General features: G+C 40.6%; 2 protein-coding genes across 3 annotated transcripts in view; one reads left to right on the top strand and one right to left on the bottom strand.

The window, feature by feature from the left end:
• Positions 1 to 17159, bottom strand: part of col4a2 (collagen, type IV, alpha 2) — a 61083-nt gene extending 43924 nt beyond the window's left edge. The window contains exons 1-3 of one of the 2 annotated variants that reach the window (XM_034232411.1): positions 16888 to 17159; positions 16522 to 16640; positions 16386 to 16437 (exon numbers count right to left, since the gene is read on the bottom strand). In XM_034232411.1, the coding sequence (XP_034088302.1) occupies positions 16386 to 16437; positions 16522 to 16571 (102 nt within the window). In that variant the 5' untranslated portion in view covers positions 16572 to 16640; positions 16888 to 17159. The remainder of the gene's footprint in view (positions 1 to 16385; positions 16438 to 16521; positions 16641 to 16887) is intronic. The other variant, XM_034232410.1, reaches the window with a different exon arrangement.
• Positions 17160 to 20142, top strand: part of col4a1 (collagen, type IV, alpha 1) — a 37949-nt gene continuing 34966 nt past the window's right edge. Inside the window, exon 1 of the mRNA XM_034232412.1 lies at positions 17160 to 17415. Coding sequence (XP_034088303.1) covers positions 17341 to 17415 — 75 coding nt within the window. The 5' untranslated portion in view covers positions 17160 to 17340. The remainder of the gene's footprint in view (positions 17416 to 20142) is intronic.

Below are 20142 nucleotides of genomic sequence, written 5' to 3'. Positions count from 1 at the left end.
ACACCCCATAGGGTCTTACAGATGTGTCATACATTTGACACCATTGTTGTAAGATGTAGTGAAAGAGGACCAATCCTGATTCTCAACATGCAAAACGGACTAAAACAGACTTCATCTACAGATGAAGTCTGTTTTAGTCCGTTTTGCATGTTGAGACCAGAAGAGACAGCTAGATATCTGCTGGTGATTATTCATGCCCACCTCTCACATTTTGAAATACAAAGTATAGATTATAACTCACTCCAATGACTTTGTTATGAAAATTGTAAGACCACGGTGTATATGATTTAAAACAACAAACCAGGTAACAAACCCCAGTTAGCTGTGTTCATTTGTCTCTTTATCTAGTTTACATTAGGGCTCCCTGGTGTTGACCATCTTTTCCGTCCTGCTAACTACCTTCAGTAATCTGGACTGCCACTACAGTCATCTGCTATGCTTCAAAATTGCAATCATGTGCATAAATGTAAACATGCTTTCCACAAAAAGCCACCCACTTTTCATTTATATAAATGAACCTGTAAACCACTCAGACCACACATGAATGTTAAAAGAGAAATAAAAACATTCCTTGGAAAACAGATTAGAAAATTAGGAGAGAAACAATATGCTGTTTTCCCCCTACATGGTGTCTCCTGAGCCAAACAAATCCTATTACTCTCTTGCCAAGTTCCCAAGTTTTAAAGTATGTCTGGAGCAGTGCTGGAATTGGGCCGGTACTCACCGGTACGCAGTACCGGCACTTATGGTTCTGACCCATGGAGTACCGGCACTTCTTGCTCAGTACCGGCATGCTGGCGGTACTCCGGTACTCATGCACCGTGCCAGTACTCAACACTCTCCCGCCGTTCTTATTATACATCCATATATATATATACAGCCGCCCGGTACTCAGTAGATGCGTCATGAGGTGCCGAACGGACATTCTCATCGCTCTAACCGCTGGAGTTTCACAGCGGCTGTCAGCTGTTTACTCCTGTCATTCAAACAGAACGTGCTGGAGAGGGGGCGGGGCTTATCTTCTCCATGTAAATACTGTGGTGGAAACGACTATGTCAAAATTAACCTATTTGACCGTGATTTAATAGTAATACACGTTTCAAAATAATAATAATAATAATGCCGAAGTAACAACATACTGAAAACTGTTAGTAAAACCATGTTTTAATGCTTTACAATTTACATACCTAGATGGACGTGTGTTGTGTTTATGCAGTGCAACTCCCACCCAGTGGGTGGCTATGTAGAGTGATAGAACAGAGCAGGCACGCCCCCGAGAGAAGGAAAGCAAGTCACGTCACAAATTAGCATTTCTAAAATGTTAGCGTGGATTAATAAAAGTGCAAAAAGACAGCGGTTGTCGCCGGAAGAAACTTCAAATACAGAGAATGCTGTGCCTGTGTTGGAAATTGTGTCTGATGGGGAGCTTTCTTTGGTTGATCCTCCTGCTCCAAGTTCTAGTGCATTAGCATTAGCACTAGCTCCGCCGCCTCCTCCAGAGCCTCTAAAGTTAGCTGCTGCTGGCTCAACTGCCACCACCAACACCGGGCAAAGCGATGCACCTGACTGCTGGACAACGGACCAGGTGCAATATTTTTGCAAGACCAATGCATGGCTCCTTCTTAAAGATAAGAAGCTAGGATGTCGGATATGCAGAGATGTCAAATCTTTGGGAATACACACTGGACAAGGACTGAAACTGTCAACTGAATGGGGTGAGTGTGCAGTGTCTCATTTCGGTGTTGACAAGGGCAAACAACAAGCTAGCCTGAGAAAAAAAATCAAAGAACATAAAGAATCACAAGCCCATGTAAAAGCTGCTGACATCCTTACATCTGCTTCACGTGAAACTATTCAACATCAAGTGCAGTCTATGCATAAATCTGAATTAGACACCACTATCAGAGTTTTTCGAACGGCATATACAATTGGCAAACATAGCCGGCCATTCACAGACATGCCAATTGATTTGAATGTACAGAAACTGAATGGGCTGAACGTGGGCAGGGTTTTGCACTCCAATAAAACCTGTGGCGAAATCATCGACCACATAGCTCATGAGCTGAAGAAAAAAATGGCAAAAGACATTACAGAAAACCAAAGAAAACTCTGTGTTTTGGTCGATGAATCTACCACTATTAGTGGAAAAACGGTGCTTGTTGTGTGTCTACGCTCAGCATTAGCTGATGCTGAGCTCGAAACGTTTTTTTGGGAGCTGATCGAGTTGGATGGAACAACGGCTGATGACATCACAAAGGCGTTAATGGAGTGTCTTGGAAGAGATTTTAACGAGGACTTTTTAGGTCAGTGTTTCGTTTCTTTTGCATGTGATGGGGCTTCAATCATGCTAGGGAAGAGAACAGGCGTTGCTACCCAGTTGTGTAGTAAATTCCCAAGCCTGTTTGTGTGGCACTGCTCCAATCATCGTCAAGAGCTGGCAGTTGGGGATGTGGTCAAGGAGGTCTCAGGGCTCAATCATTTCCAGATCTTTTTTGACAAACTCTATTCCTTGTTCCATGCCTCCCCCAAAAATCAGAGGCAGTTAGCGCAGTGTGCGCAAGCAGTCGGACAGCGTCTCCTGGTGATAGGGCGTGTTTTGTCCATCCGCTGGGTGGCTTCAAGTGAAAGGAGCGTCAGAGCAGTCTGGGAAAACTACCGAGTGCTTCATGATCACTTCACAAATGCTGCAAACGACACGAGCAGGGATTCCAGAGACAGAGCAAAGTACAAGGGCCTGGATGATGTGCTCACATCTGCAACGTTTGTCAGCAATCTGGGACTGATGTACGATGCGCTCACAGAGCTCAGCGACCTCTCTCGGCAACTCCAAAAAAGAGAGATGACACTGCCTACAGCAGATAGGCTCTTAACTCGAGAAATACGAGTTTTTGAATCCATGGTCACCATGCTTGGCCCACACATGACTACAGTTCATACAGCTCTAGCTGAGAAGTCCTTCAAGGGTGTTGCCCTGCGTGAGAATGGCAGGCTTGTACAGATTCATGCAGGTCAGTTTTTCCGCAGTATGGTAGAGAATCTGAGACACAGAATGACTTCCACAACCTCCTCTCATGTCAGCACAAGAGAAATCCCATTACATGGCCGGGAGGCCCGGGACAATCAGCTAATCCAGGACATGAAAGTTATCCATCCTGGAAGTTGGCCTGAAGAGGAGTTAGACGTACAGTATGGGGACGTAGAGGTGCTACGTTTGTGCGAAGTGCTGAAAGTGGACAGAAGAGAGACTGTTCAGGGCTTTCGCGAATACAAGGAAACCAGGGCATCCCGTACACCTGCTGCCATGGAGCCTCTACTGAAAGCAGTCCGAACCATCGCTGTCTCCACTAGTGAGTGTGAGCGGGCATTCAGCTGCATGAACGATATCCTTACTGCAAAAAGGAATGCTCTCTCTGTCAGCCGACTGTCCAGCCTGGTTTTCATTAAATGTAATGGACCATCACTAGGACAGTTCAATCCGGAACAGTATGTGAGGTCCTGGCTGGCAAAGGGAAGGAGAAGTGCTGATGAAAGAGCCTGTCCAGCTCCAGCCCCTGATACTGATGTCCCCAAGGCCTTCTGGAGCCTTTTCTAACAATGTGAAGTATATTGCAAAGCAGCTCACCCAGTGAGAAGACTTTTGGCATAATGTGCCGATTTGTACAGATCCTGGAGATAGAAGGACTTCAGACCAACTAGGGAGTTATCTGATCAGCTTGGTGTTCAATGTAACTCTTTACCATGGCTCAGACTTTGTTACTTGCAGTTACAGTTTCTCATTTTAGATTGTGCAAATTTTGCATTTGTTTTTACATGTTCTTTGTTCATGCTCTTTATCATTTTTCTGAGTTGGAAAGTTAGATTGCATCATAGTTTACTTTATACATATTTGTATTCTTCAGTGGTGAAGTATATTGCAAAGCAGCTCAGCCATGTGAGAAGACTTTTGGCACTTTTTCGTTTTTCGTTTTCTGAGTTGGAAAGTTAGATTGCATTCAAAATGTACAGAAATACTTAATTTTGTTAAAGCTTTTTATAAAAAATGCTTCTGACCAGAGCTTTGTTTCCTTGTCATTAATGTTGAACACCACCAGAGGGGCTCTCACCTGAAAGGTCTCTGCTTCATGTGTCTTCAGCAGAAGATCTAGACTTTGATTGCTATATTTTCAGTTAATATTGACCTTACTGAGCTTTAGCCATATCCGCTGCCTATCATAAAAAATGTTAAGTACAGTGAACCTTTCTAAAATATACAGTAGTAAAGAGACAAACCCACCAGCATTATAGTAGCCAAATTCTTGTTTGTGGGCTGTATATATAAAATTGACTTGAAAAAGTTGCTGATTTTAGAGTACTGGCACCTTTTTCATTCCAATTCAAGCACTGGTCTGGAGGGTGTATAATAGTTTATCCATTGCTATAAGCATAGCCACAAGAACAAAATAAGCATTATTGTGGAAAACAATTAAGGATTGTTTGTCCCTTGAAGAAACACACCACATTTAGAGAAATACACTTATTTGCCATCATACAGTTCAGAGGGTTCAGCTTACCCAGAGCAAATAAAACTGTAATAGAATAAGTCAATATTTATGATTTATATCAGTCTGTAAAAATAGAGCCAGTGAGGTCACATTTGTATGATAGATGTCTGTTACTGATACTGTATCTGTGTGTCTATGTGTGTTTAATGAGTAGGGGCGTCTACTGTAGAGGCAAGCAGTTCACATGTATATTTATTTTTAACAGCTACCTGCCTTAATCAGTTTTTCCTGTCAAAGTGCTGGATAAAGATAACCTGGAGTTTGAGTTCTTAGAATAGTTCAAGGTCTTCAAGAGACAGTGGTCAGATTAATGCTTTTCTTAATGAGGAAATATGTTTTTGTTGCCTCCCTGTTCTTTATGGCTGCACTGGAGCCTCGCTCACTATGTCCTTCAATGTACAGTAAATAAAATAAATCCAGCTGGGTAAACAGCACTCTTTCTCACGCTCATTTTTTTCTTTCCTGCTGGTACTCATACATGCATCTTTGATAATAATGCTTGGAGAGACTTTGACTTTTAAATACCTATGTAGGTAGGGTTAATGGATGATGCAGTGAGCTCTGATTTCTGATGCAGTGAGCTTGGATATATCTCATTTGTATAATTGCCTTGATAAATACAAAGGATGACCAAACTACATGCAGACATGATGGTTGGCTTGTGGGATTTGTCTGTGGTCAGAGTGAGTCACTGTAATATATACAGCAGGTTAACCACAGACATTATCACTTCCTAGCACTTCTGGATGATGTCAAATGTAGCAAAAATCAACACAGCATGACAGTATGTTTAACTAAAAGACTGAAAAACAAAAATAATTAGAGTCAAAAACCTTTGAAATGTATTTCATATATATATATATATATATATATATATATTACAACGTATGTCATGCACATTAGTGCATAAAACAACCATGAATGGAATTTAGAAAATGCACTCATTGCCTCTCGTCTTGCAAATGGCAAACAGGGCATAAAACACAAAAAAAGACGGGAGTCCATGATGTCGACACGCAGCTGTACATTCCACATCTATCATGGTATTACTCACTTAAACATCCCGTGATACCCAGAGATTAATAATCCAAAAACATAATTCAGAAATGTGCGTGCTGACCTTGACTGAAAGGAGTGACGTTGTTGAGACACAGAAGGACACATTTTAGATAACATCTCCAGTTTCCTCCTAAAAACTCAATTACTTGTTTGCAGACCACAGCCAATTTTAACACTCTTTTTGTCACACGGATAGTATTTCTTACTCGCTGTTGCTTAGACATTAAAACATTTACAGGTAAACTGTGAAGCCACAGCAATATCTCTTGTAACAGAATCACTCTGAGCCCCAGGTGGTGGAATTGACACACTGCCTATTTTGAGATGGTTACTCAGTTTTCACACATGAAACGAAACAGTGAAGCATAAACAGTGTTTGTGTGAGACCCCACCTTGTGTTTGAGGTATCAAATGAACAGAGATCACAGACTATTGCAGGTCAGGATGTTTGATCTGGGATAGGTGGTGACATGGTTTCTACCCGTCAGTAACTCAGCCTATAAGGAGGACAGAGGAAACTGAGGAGGGAGAAAGAACCGGTAATGAAGGCTCTGAAGGCTACCAGAGTCAACAGAAACCAAATCCAACTACAAGGACACTTGTGACCATAACAAGTGGTTGATCTGTGGGCGGATTGTCAGAGGCTGATGTTCATCCTTTATAAAGGATCTGACCTGCGGCCTTTCCACTTTGACCGTGGCCAAGAGGAATGCTTGATCCCATCATCAATTTGATGGACGCCAATTGCTTTCTACAACCACTTGTCTGGTAAACTGAGCCATCAGAGGGCTGCTGCCATCGCCGCCTAACTTCAAAAGACATGACTAACATGACTGACATCTTCGGACTCATTGAAAACCCATGGGATCCTGACACTGAAGCGTTGGAGTTATATGAAAAAAACGTGTTCATACAGTATACTTATCTGAGTCGCCTTAGGATGTTAACATGCGGCTCAGTGCAATCTGCTTTACAATGAGCAAAAAATGGCCAACGGAGTTTTTAAGCCTATTTACGCAGGCTGAATTAAATATTTTTTATATAATTAAAAGACGGTACATAACAAAATGCAGTGCTCTTAGTGGCAGACGTGCAAATATAACATTGTCTATCATAAACTGGGTATCAATGAACACAACTAAAAAGTGTTTTCCAGTCGGGCAACTGCATTGGCGTTTACATCCCATGTATGTTTGGTTGTACCACTGTCATTTGACCTTTTTTTTCACATTTGTTGGTTACACTGGTATATATTCATACCAAAAAAGGAAGTAGGGGGCACTTTCATGGCATTTTGTGTTTTTGAACCATTTTCATAAAAAATGTGTATTTCTTTGTGTGTAAATATATACACTGTATTTCATCGGTTACTAATGTTCCAAGGTTGCAGCATCCTTTCCTCACACTAATGATGAGAAAGTGCAAACATGTTGAATTTGAAACACCTGGCCACTTTTAACAAGGAACTATGAGAAGGGGAGTTTCTGTACATATAACACTCATTTGTAATGGAAACATGCTGTTTGATGTGTATCTGCAGTATATCTTAATGTCAGTTGTGAGACTCAATCTGCACTGGGTGTGTGCTACTCCCTTCCCCAGCTGAGAACGATCTCTGTTAGGACTCGCTGTAAGCATGCAGGCCGGAGTTAACATCTAAATAACTACTTTAGTTTATGGCCAAATATGGACAAACCTATAATGACATTTGTTAGCAAGTTACTTAAATCTTTAAAAATTATAGTTACAAGTATTTTACATCCCATGCACACAGTTTTAACTTACGAAAGTGATAATAAAAAACAATAAGTCAAGTCCTTATGCTGCGGTTCAAGGCTTGATCACCATTTGTACAATTGATAAAAATCTTGAACATATATTGAAATGACTTCCCTAGCCTCCCTGTTGCCTAAGTGAAAAAGGAAGAGTATGTGTGAGGACATTTTCTTGATAAAAGGAGAAGAAGCAAGTCTGTCCGTCATGTGACTGAGTAGAAAGGTATAAACATAAAACTGCAAATGTCTGTGTCTACAATACATTTTGCTGCTCATTTTTGCTGTCTTGCTATGGGACTCTGGGCTGTAAGAAATGTCAGGAACATTTTTACAGATACATTATAGTATATGAAATGATGAATAGTGATTTTACTATTTCAACTATCAATACACAGAATGTATTGCATAAATGTTAATGCCTTTTCAAGTTTTTTATTTTTAGTACAGTACTGAAATACAAACTTTTTTAATAACTCTTTTATAACGCCTTATTTTATATATTTTTATTTTACCTTTATTTAACAAGGATAGGTCTCATTGAGATTAAAAATCAATTTTTCTTTTATATTGGCTAGCGTGTAGAAAGGGGGAGTTTATACTTTATGTGCAGATTCAGCTTCCGGCAATAGTCTCACACAGAATTGAATCAAATAATCAAATTCTAACTTTTAAACAAACACACTTACAAAACGGTTGGAAACACATACACACACAGAAGCCGGAAAAGCAAAACATCAAACATGAAAATGTTTGTCTTGGCTTAGATTTTATTACTGAGGCATGTCTTGATATAACACCAGTTGTCCCAAAGGCCCCCATTATGTTGATAAGGGAAGTTCTTGTGCCGGCCATTATGAATCTCACAGAATTCCTACTTGATATTCAGTAAAGCTTGTCTGCACCATCACGTCTTTACAGCTCACTCTGCTTCCTGTCAAACACCATCCACATCCTGTTGGAATGTTGAGTGTGCACTCAAAAGAACACCCCAAGACAAGTACTTTTAAACAAACGGACAAGTGAAAGAAAAATAGGAAAAGAAGGGAAGAGTTAGTGAATGAACTATACAATTTCAAAAACAAAGTTCTTAATGCTAACAGCTGTGAGAATAAACATATCAAGGTATGATTTCTCACATTCCTGTGGAGCAGCTATGGAGAGCCACTCAACATTTTTAGACATATCCACAGATCTACGGAAAATACCCAACTGTGTGCACTTTATGGTTTCTGTAGCTACAAATTGAAATACATAGAGGTAAGTAGTGAGAGGGAACTGTAGAGAGAGAAGGACATGACTTTAAAGAAGAACATGAACTAGAAGCAGGGCAGAGCAGAAACTCCCGTGGTGCTCCTCTGGCTTGGCTCCAGTATAAACACAGCTCTGGTTTCTGCCCTGGGCCTGACACAGCTGGACCTCCCTTCTCCTTAACTGGCTTAAGGTCACAACAAATCCCAACTCAGTTTCCCAGTGGGACACACTTCTAATCTATGCTTCCTGCTACAGTCTGAGCCAAATTGAGGTGGGATTAGAACCATTCTGGATCTTGTGCTAACAGTCCAACCTGTCAAAGCGTGTTATGTTGACGGCCTTGCTCCTCAACCTCTTCTTGATGATCAATCACATCCAGACGGGAGGATCCATTCAGTGAGAAACTGGACACCTGAGAGGCCTGAGAACTGTCACGTCTGCTGTTTTACTTCTACCAATGAGCAGACAGTGTCATCAGAAGAAGGCCAAAATTGTGACTTTTTGAATGAAATAAATTGTTCATTGGTATTTATTGCTCTAACTGAAAAGCTATGGGATCATTAAAGTTATTACAATCCAAAAGTTTTCAAGGGATTATGGTGGCGGTAGATGGAAAGTCAGAGGATCACTGAAGTTATAAGGGTTCATCTACTTGGTACCATCGCTATCATTAGCCTACACAATGTCATATCATTCTATAACATATTGTCATGGAGATATATGTCTGGAGCAAATTGGCACAGGCTGGGGCTGACATTGCCAACCCTTAAAAAAAAAGGACAAGACAGATAAGGGGTAAGAGAGAGAGAGAGAGAGAGAGAGAGAGAGAGAGAGAGAGACGGGGACATTTGACAAGGTCATGTTATCACAAAGTGTGTACTTAACTTTGTTAACATTCTTCCCATGACAAGAAATAATTCACTCTAATCAATTAGGCCACAGCTGGGAGGGAAATGTGGTTTTCTCTGGTCCAGATGAAACATGTGTAAAGCCGGACAGTGAGATCAGTGAATGGCGATGTTCTTACTAGATAAAGTTGTGTCGTTATGGAGGACCTATACATACCGCAAGATATGAATACATTAAGTGCATCACCAAAATAAGTACCCATAAATAAAATTCAAACAGATGACTTCAGGAATGTAATCACTGTGTGGAAACCAGTTGGACCAACCGGCACATAATCTAACAAGTCGAGAGTCATTTTGTAAGAGTACGTATGGTCTTTGTGTAAACACAGCTGAAACAATCCTTCCGTCTGAGCTCACTGAGAAACTCACCTCTACTGAGGAGAGACAGACGAGCAGAGACGCACGTGTAGAACGAGGGAGGGGAGGGGGAGCTGAAATGTGAAGGAGACAAGCTGAGGGAAGTAGAGTAAAAGAGAGGGAGGACACAACGTCTGCCAAGTGTCCCTTTCAGAGATAGATGGAGAGCGAGCGAGGGGACAGTGGACTGGGGCAGAACGAGGCTATAAAAGGAAGTGAGGGATGGAGCTGTGCAGACTGAAGCCTGGGAGCACTGAGAGGAATTCTTTCTGCACGGCCTGATGGGACCCCTGTGTCCCTCCATTAATCACTGTGAGATGGAGAAAGGGCAAATGACACGGGTGGGTATGTACAGAATATAGGGAATTTGCAAAGACAACGTCCACGAAGAGTTAACTTCATTCCAAGTCAAAGAAAAGTCAGGTTAGACTGCAGGACCTTACTACAGCAATGACAATTTAAACAAAGCCCTGATTTACAGTTCAGAGGAGAAAGGTCGATAAGATGCTTAAAAAAATGCTTAAACAAAGTTGCATGTATAAACAACTTCAATCAAAATGGATTAAATATTTGTATAAATTGTACTATATAAATTCCAATGTAATAAATAAAGTCAAGGGTAAATACGTATGGGCATGTGTTTCCAAGTTTGAAGTAATAATACCAATATTTCATGGTATTTATTTTAGCGCTCAAAGCGCTTTACATTACATAAATTAGACATGTCATACATCAATACTGTGGACAATACCCACAGTAAGAAGGTAGGTACTGTATGTACTTCATAGTATATTTACATACAGTAGGAATACCGCAGATGTGGGCAATATAGATGAAATCCTAATATGTACTAATGCATTGATATCGTGTATTGTGATGAATTTATTTCTTAAAGTTAATGTAGATTAAAATCAAGATGGGAATGAAAAGCAAATAAACTTCATCATACCACATCACATTGATAACAGTGATGTAGAAATTAAGTACAAATCCAACCTGATAACAATTATGAGCAATATTGTAGTATTATACACAATGGCTTAATGCACCCAGAGATTCAAGAATACAAATGTGATTCATTTCTTGATCATTTCAAAAAGCTATCCAGCAATAGATAATGAAAGTTGTTAGTTGTGTGTGTGTGTGTGTGTGTGTGTGTGTGTGTGTGTGTGTGTGTGTGTGTGTGTGTGTGTGTGTGTGCATACAGTACTGTAGCAGGGCAGTGGTACTGCTGGCTGTCACACATGACTTAGGAAGCAAATGAAGCATAAAGGGTGATTATGCACAATCACAACACTGGTATTCTAACCTTCCTTTGCCCTGGGATATTGAACTCTTATATTACTTTCACATCGTTATATAAGAAAATACAATTATATGTTTTGATGTATGAGTGCTAAGAAAATAACTGATGGAGACAGTACAAAGATGACTGTAACCACCCTTTATCCTCAGAGACCACACGGCATCGTGAAAAATCCACTGATAAGCCCATGTGAATACTTTCAAAATAAAATATGAACTGTATATACTAATAAACACTCTAGACTTAGTTTATTTAAAGTTGTCCTTTAGTGAACACTTCAAGGTATCTGGAGAGAGACCAGAACAGAGACAGAACATTGGCTGCCATCATTCCCTTAGACATCTAATATATATTTCCTTCTCTTTCTCATGTACAGTATGAACCAGAGTCTACATTGTGAATATACTGTACAACTCTCTGGAGAAGTGGAACTATGTGAGGTCCAGTAGGGTTGTAAAGAAACTCTTGACACATTTAACTTCACCCCGTTTCCTTTTCCTGTTTGGAGAGCTTCTCTGGATAGTCTATTTTCTCTAAGCCCAGGATGTTTTCCATGTAACCAAACTTTACTTACCCCACAGATAAACAAAGCCCCCACACACAGCACGTGAGAAATGTAGGGGCACACACTCATACATCCTGACGATGACGGAGAGCAAATTGGGTGACTAATTCAAGACATCTTTCGGAGCCCCAATATAAACAAATCTCGTGCACATTTACTGACGTTTTACTCATCTGCTTTTAACATTGTTCAAAATTGTACATGTGTGCTTGTTTAAGAAGGCATTTTGTATCCAAATGGGGGCAAACAGCCAAGCACACCAAGCCTTTCTTCACCATTACAATGCTAAAACCACAGAGACTTATCAAATAATCACCAAGTCAAAGACCCATTTTAAACAGCTGTTCCTGAGGAAACAATTCTTAAGCGAAACAAAAGACACGCACATTGTACATCCATTCACATGGGAGCATGCATGCACGTGCATCCACACAATCGTTAGGCAGTAAAAATGCAGAAAGGTCAGAGAGGTCGGTCTCTGAGGTGAGGGCAACACCTCAGTGGAAAATGCCTTTCGCCACACAACACACACACACACACATTATTGCTGGCACACACCAGTGACAGGGAAGCCCCACACATGGGCTTCTCATCTGAGGCTTCCTGCAGCACAGCACAATGGACTCTTCCCCTGATTGTTACAGCCAGGCACTCTCTATATCACAGCCACTATTTTGGCGGGATGTTCTGGACATTTTTCTATCCTTATCACAGGCAGACATCTTCCCCCTCGCCCCGGACACACGCCTTCCTCAAACATAAAACAATCAAATTCAAAAGGTCAGTCACGTGTCGGCTTTCCATTACTGACCCCATCACACAGCACTCATTTACATTTAGGCTTATGCTTTGTTCTTTTTCCCAAATGAACGGCACAGATGTTTAACCAAGTAAACTGCATTTCCATCATTTGCATATTTTTCCTATTTTCTTAGGAATATTTATAGCATATGCAGTTGGATATAAGTTTGCCTGTGTAGTTTCAATGTGAAACTTGCCAGAAAAGTACAAAGCAAATGCAGAAAAAACATTTATCACGATCATCCACTTAGCTAGTAATTGCAAAAGCAGATGTTGCTGCTGGGGTTTCAGGTACTGTAAAACATCTGTAGCCAAAAACATCTCTTCCATGGTCGCAGTGCGGATTCCCACAACTCAGGAAAACCTCAGCCAGCATCATCCCCTCATTAAACCACACTCAAAGACATCTTTAAATATATTCTCAAACACACAAGAATAAGAGCCTCTCAAAGGGTCCGATATGAAACATCCTGTTAACATTACAGTCTCAAGAGCCTTCCTTCCTCCGCCAATGGACACTGATAAACAGTTTTTGTGTGCAAGGTTCATGTTCATGAAGCGGGGTGCACATGAATAGAAGTTGTTTTACTTGAAATGTTAGTCTTGCCTCGTCAATAAAAAGCAGGAAATCCAGAAAAGACAATCTTCTGATATAGCGAATAAACTGTGGCCAAGGCCCTTTAATGTGACACCTTAGAGGTATAACCGACACACTTAAAAGGTGGGTTAATAATAAGCTTGTCATTTATGAAAGAACACATTGAATTTCAGTGATTTTGGAAAATTCCGGTTTGCCAAATTTCAGGAGATGATAAATGTTTTTGTCATATATGTGACCAAATACATTTGTGTTGGTCGAACAATACAAGACATTTGAAGCAATGGGACACTTTAATGGAATTTAATAGAAATTGGTTTATGAATGAAATGTTCTGCAAATTGATTAACTATAAAAAACATGCTTAGTACAGTATGCACAACAATTGTCAGTTTCAGGAACAACAATTGGTGAACACTGAGGAATTTCAGGTGGAAGAACACTCAGTCAAAACTGTGTGTCGGATGATTAAACTTTATTGGAAAAGCCATAATACTTGAACTTTTCCAAAATTGAAAATGGGTAGGATGCTTTTCGTAACTTTCCGAAAAACTGACCTTTAGACATTCACACCCACTTCACACTGTGATGGCCAGCAGTGCTGAGATGGGAAAGCAATCAGGGTTGCTCAATCCCTTTTCTTTGACTCACTCTTTTATGTTTACAACTCCTTGCAACACTCTAAATGCCTTCCAGGAAAGAAAATATGTTCTGATGAATAGTGCTATCCCCACATTTAGGTGGTAAATGCGTAAGCCCTCTCTTCATAAAGGTTGGCTTTTCACCCCGCCTTAACATTCGGAAAACAGACGCAAACACATTTTCCCACCAATGTGCTTGAAAGACATGCAATTTCTTTCTAGTCCTAATCACAGAGGTACATCTCACTATGGCAGAGTGAGAAGGAAGGTGACACTAATTCAATCTCACATGAGAAATATACTTTCAATAGGAAGTGTAATTCTAAATCTAAAACATGAGGTGGAGACGGATGGTGGGAAACATTTATCCTACAGAAAGGCTGGGGTCTGGTTCAAAGTACTGAAACTGTCCCGTGGGTCAGATTTAGATTTGATATTACACAGAAACACATTTCCTGGGAAGCGGCTTTAGAAATTCTGTGTCAGATGGGAAACTTCAGAGAGTGAAGTTTGGTAACTGCTTTCATCACCCTTTTGACATTAAAATCACTACCTCATTTCTCAGAGTTCAGAACAGCTGAAACAGGATCCTTATTACCCTTTCAATAGCTTCTTTAATGAGTACAGATGTAGGTGTTTCACCAAAAATGTATACACTGGTTGTACTGTAGCCACACTCAGACTAACATAGACTCAGACAACTGAATTTATTTTGTTGTAACTTAAGTAATTGCATAATTAATAAGAGCTGTTTCTTCAATTGACAGTTAACAGCCTGCACAGAGCACATGGATGTTGCCAAACTAAAATTAGACTTCTGTCTTCCAGTATCACCGCCTTGGAGCAAAGCTGCACAATACACAGAGGAGCTGAGTCGGGTCACACGCTTTTAATTAAGGTTTGACCAAATCTGATAAAAGCAAGAGACAATGGGCCTTTTCATTACACCCGAGGAAAAAAAAGAAGGTTTATCCGAGAGCCTAAAATATGATTTCAAATGTCTGACCAGACCAATGGCCATCTGATGTTGTTACAAGTTGCAACAAACAACAAAAGCAAAAAACACACTTGCATGCTCCATGCTCACAAACACATAAAGAGTGGACACATGTGCAATCTTGTTTCCTTTCATCAAGCCAACATTTTTTAGGTTGATGTAAGGAAACATATAGTATGTCATGCAAAGTCAGGAGGTTAGGAGAGATAAAGAGATTAATTCATTATTGAAGGACCATTTTTATTGGTATTCTCTTCTGTATTCTCTCTTTAACTTGAATTCAAGTGGAGTTTTTATGCATATAGGGAAACATAATAAGTCAATTTACATGAACAGGAAGGTTTAGTCCAAAGGATTTATTTATTATTTTATTTGTGCTATTTGGATTACATCTTTGCACCTGTCACAGTTGGTTTGCTAGGGACAGCAACTTGTCATCAATCCAGTGTTAACATACCTTTAGACAGATTACACGTGAGATGAAAGAGGTAAAGTATCAAGATCTAGGACATTAGCACATTGGGCTGCTGAAGGGACCTGACCTTTGACCTCTCACCAACTCTTTTCAGCAGGACCTCATGATGGTGAATCTTTCCTTGAGTTTGTATTCAAAGAAATATATTATGTAGCGCAATTGTATAATGGTTGTGCAAGTTTCATTTTCTTTGTTACAAAATATCCTCTTATTGTTTCCATGGACACAAAGACGGAATCCCACACTGATAAGATTGATAACATGTTTATTAGCTTAATCTGAATTTAAGACAGCTCTTGGATTAAGGACTGTGCATTTTGAACCCATTTCCTAAAGTAAATTGATGGGTCACCTTATGGTCAGTGTGAACAGGGGGAATGATTAAAGAACCATTATCACATGTCCACGTGAGAATTGATTTAAGGCAGATTTGAACAACGAAAACCTCCAAATCATGAATATGGTTCTTCTTAATGCATGGATTCATAGCTTAGGCTGTTGGTTTTGATTAATTCATGCACAATATGATCAGCGATAAGTGAAGACTGTATTGTCTTTTTATAATGTAAGTCTGGTTCTTTAAACACTGACCGAAAGACTGACATATACAAACATAAAAGAATGTGGAGCATGCCTTTCTCATTAAGAAGTTATTTTGCATCATATTAGCCCAGCATGGCAAATTTGTAGTCATAAAGGTCATCATTTTGTTGTCATGCCTTCAGAGGTCATGACCCCACCTTTCAATCACTGCCAGGTTAAAGGTCAAGCAAATCAAAGCTGAATTCTAGCCTTATTATGATAGCTCATTTCTGTTTTTTCCAGTTTGCAAAACAAATAGAATGTCCTTATTTAAACCACTGGCATTTCAACATGAGCCATTTCACAACATTTAAACATGCAAGCCAAGGACCCTCCTACAGGAGAACCCCCCCAAACAGACACTCCCACGATGTGCATGCATGGGCATCTGCCGAGCAGCTCCCAGATACAAACCCAGCCCGGAGACACGTTCAAGTTTACGTTTTATAACTTAATTATCAATCAGTTTGCAAGTGAAAGTTTACAAGCAAAACTAAATTAAAAACACGAGGGAGATAAAACTTACCGCGTGCACTCCAGAGGCGAGGGTGGCAATGAAAAGACACAGAAGCAGCAGCCTATAGTCAAACAAATGACAGTGTTAATAATGCTGCTAATTTATGAATATATGAAGATGATTTGCTGTAAAATGCCCCGCTCACCTCAGGTTCTTCAGTCCTCTCTCGTGTTGTCCTTGCATGGTCCCACTCATGCGCACCGCAAACTTCAGGTCCACTCCGCTGTCTCAATTAGAGACACTTCTACAGCATGTCTGCCCGACCTGAGGCACACCAACACCATACACGTCAAATATCACTAATGCTTGATGAGAGTCAATATATGTGACCCGCCTGGTTAGCGTCTAAAGTGATTTACAACTTTATCATTGTAACTATTTCTGCTGAGAAATTGACCTCATAAGGTGCTCCGTATTAAACCCCTCTCCTGCGACAGTTGCAATGATACATCGGGTTTTCTCTTGTAAATGTAATTCATTCAATATCCGTTTGATAAAGTAATTTACTTACAGTTACCCCTGGCTTGGGTGCGGTGGTTAGGTAGAGGAAATGGATATCACGGGGTAGAAGATGCGCGGGATCCCGAGCAAAACAGTTTAAAAACAGGTAGCAGTTGCACCAAAACCTACTGAAATATTGTCACAAAAACACACCAAAGTGTGCCGAGTAGTCCCTCTTCTTACGGAGAAAAGTCAAAGTGTTTGTTAGAGCAGGGTTTGAGCTCGTTTGCATGGGCGAGGGTGGTCGTTTTGGGAGGGGGGTGTGGTGCAGAAGAAACAAGACCAAGTTGCATTGATCAGAACCTCACAACGTCTCGGACAAAGATGCAGCCAAACGTGCTGTCCGTGCTCTGCCGATAAGTTTAACAGTTATCTGAAGAAAGAGGACAAGAAGCGGCACGCAGGTGGTTGTCAGCGGACACTCTGCACTGTTGCGCACACGGTAACCAGCGCGCACCGCACAATGCTGTTATCGTCCGGCACCCTGTTACTGCTGCTGGCGGCTCTCTACTCCACTGTGGACCTGGCGGGGGCTGAGGTAAGTGGATGAAGCATTTAAAACACAGGGAGCTTAAAAGTATACTTGTGTCACCTACACTTTCTACCTGTTTAAGTTAAGGTGCGCAACTTTTAGACAGGAGGATCTTAGTTGTTCATAGTGTGCATACATGGCTACTGTATGTCCTGTATAGGCTAGTCTGTCTCTGGACAACCGGCTGTGTTTGTGTCAAATTCAGTGTGTTTAAACATCATTAACTGTGATCATTTGTGATAGAGTTTTAGTCATTGAAATAGACACATTTCAGTGTTTATGGTTACTCTCTTTATTCCAGATTGTGTAGAATATATATTTGTTGTACTATAAAGTTGTTAATGTTTCTTTTTCAACCACTGAATCTACTCAAAGTATTCCAGTCCAGCCTCTTCTTTTTCTCTACACTGCTAGAGGAGAAGAGAGACAGAGAAAGAGAGGGAGGGTGGGGCAGACTGCCTACAGTAGCTGAAGTGTGTGTGTGTGTGTTTGTGTGTGTCTATGTGTGTGTGTTCGTGTGTGTCTATGTGTGTGTGTTACAGGGAGGTATGACGAGGTAATGAGGGAGACACAGATGTGTATGAAGTTAATCATTGGTATGTTTAGATAATCAAATAACCTTCATGAATGGGTCTCCTTAGAATAAAGTCTATTTGAGCTGTTATGTTGGTATGGTCTTTTTCCCGTAGCCAGAGGAGATTTAACTATTTCTCAAGTTTGGCAAAGAAAATGTAGGGAATCTGACTTTCCCATTAACATTTTGAATATTGTCTACTTATATCCGCAAGTCTGAGACAAGTGGAACTATACCAGCTATGCTTTACATGCATTAAGAATGAACTATTTACATAAAAGCAGAAAGCATAAATGTTTGCCCAATGTTAATTTCACAGCTTGAGTTTGTATCCAACATTTAAAACAGAAGACAGGTACACTTTTAAATAGTTTTCCAGATACAGTTTCCCTATTCATAAACTCCTTGAATTTAATGGAAAACAGGAGAACAACTGGGGCTCCAAACCTCCCCTGAGAACAGAAAGAGTTGAGAGGTTTACTGCTCTGTGTGTTGATCCTCATTTGGGCCGTTTGTTGAAATCAACATAACTACAGCGGTCACCTTCTGCTGAAAGGCTTGTCAGATGTGGGGCTTTATTTCCAAGCGTGGGTGGGGTTTGCAGCGGAAACATCTCTCACACAGGAGTATCAGAAATCCAGCTGAGGGGGAGTAAATCTTGGACTGCGTCACATTCAAAGTTAAGGCTGTTGATCAGTTTGTATTTCACATTGCGGGGATGTGTAATGTTTCAGAGAAGATTGACACCCCTCAAGGGAGCCTGGATCCTCATGTGTGGAGTTTCACCATTATTGCAACTCTGAGATGTCCTTATAAAGTGCCAACAATTTTGTTCATGAATGACTTGTGATCAACATCTTGACAAAAGAGCTTTTGCTTGTCTCCTTTGCTGGCATCAAGCTGAGCAGAGTGTCTTTAACATTCATTTCCACAGATGTTTGATCGACAAAACAATATTGTTTGCTCTTTTATTGGCAATGGAATGAATTGTTCAATGTAGATTAAGGTTAAAGAGCTGCGTAGGTTATGATTGCAGAGGTTGAGAACCAACGTATGAGGTTAAACAAATCCGCAGAGGAAACCTTTATCCACAGCCTGCCTCATTTACAGTAGAAGCACAAACACGACACAGACATAGGACATCTGGACAGATGAGCAGATTGGTGAATATCTGGGCTGAACATCTTGTTACTGATTAAATGACGCCACTCAAATCTGGGATTTATTGTTGGCAGTAGTATATTTTCCTATCCACCCACGGGAGGTCCATAACAGGAAGTTTGTGTTCCTGTCATCCATCCAAAGCTGCACGGTGAACAGAAAGGGGCTTTCCTCATCACTTATACAATGACACACATACTTGGCTCAAATGCAGTCTTAAACATTTCTCTTCTCATTGTCTTATTGCTTTTGTATCCTGCACCTTTGTTAATGTGGATCTCAATGTTTAGCCCATGTCTACAGGTCGCTTCAGAGTGTTTGTCTCTTCTTTGTCTCCACATACACAGTTGCATGTCGTTGACTGAGTATCAGAGCATCCTGTTTGGGCTTCTTTACAATCAGTGGGGCTGAACGGAGGCCAGGAGTGAATATACAGTATAAACATTTCACAGTCAACCATTGCAATCAACATCAAATGTCATAACTCTGAGACTCGCATGGGTCAGGCTGACTCAAATAGAAAGGTCATAATGAAAAGATAATGTCAGATTGCCTTTACCCACTACACTCTGTTTGAGAGTTAACCAACAAGCTAATATTTAGACCAATGTGACCTTTGCTCCCAATAATTTCACCGCATCATCTGTTCTTAAGTACATTTCCCCTCTGTTTATATAATATTAACAGAAAAGAGCTTCTCTCCCTTGGCGGTCATTTAATCTGGTCAGAATGAGTCATTAGTCATTCCTAAAGGAGGAGGAGGAGGAGGAGTATAGGAAGATGGGTAGATTAGCAGATTCTTGCAGTGAGAGTTTGTGTGTGGGATGTTGGATGGAGGGATTGTGGAAAGGCGGTAGCTGGTGGGAATGACGAGCTTCTCCGTGCTGCCAGGTTCCTGCTCCTGGCCATGATGTTCCAGGGCAGTGTGAACCCCAGGGAACACAATTTATATACGGAGGAAACATTACTGAGTCCTGTTAATGCCTGTACAGCCTGAT

Source organism: Gymnodraco acuticeps, unplaced genomic scaffold, assembly GCF_902827175.1.
Source record: "Gymnodraco acuticeps unplaced genomic scaffold, fGymAcu1.1, whole genome shotgun sequence".
Taxonomy (NCBI): Eukaryota; Metazoa; Chordata; class Actinopteri; order Perciformes; family Bathydraconidae; genus Gymnodraco; species Gymnodraco acuticeps.
This window is presented reverse-complemented; position numbering and strand designations above follow the sequence as displayed.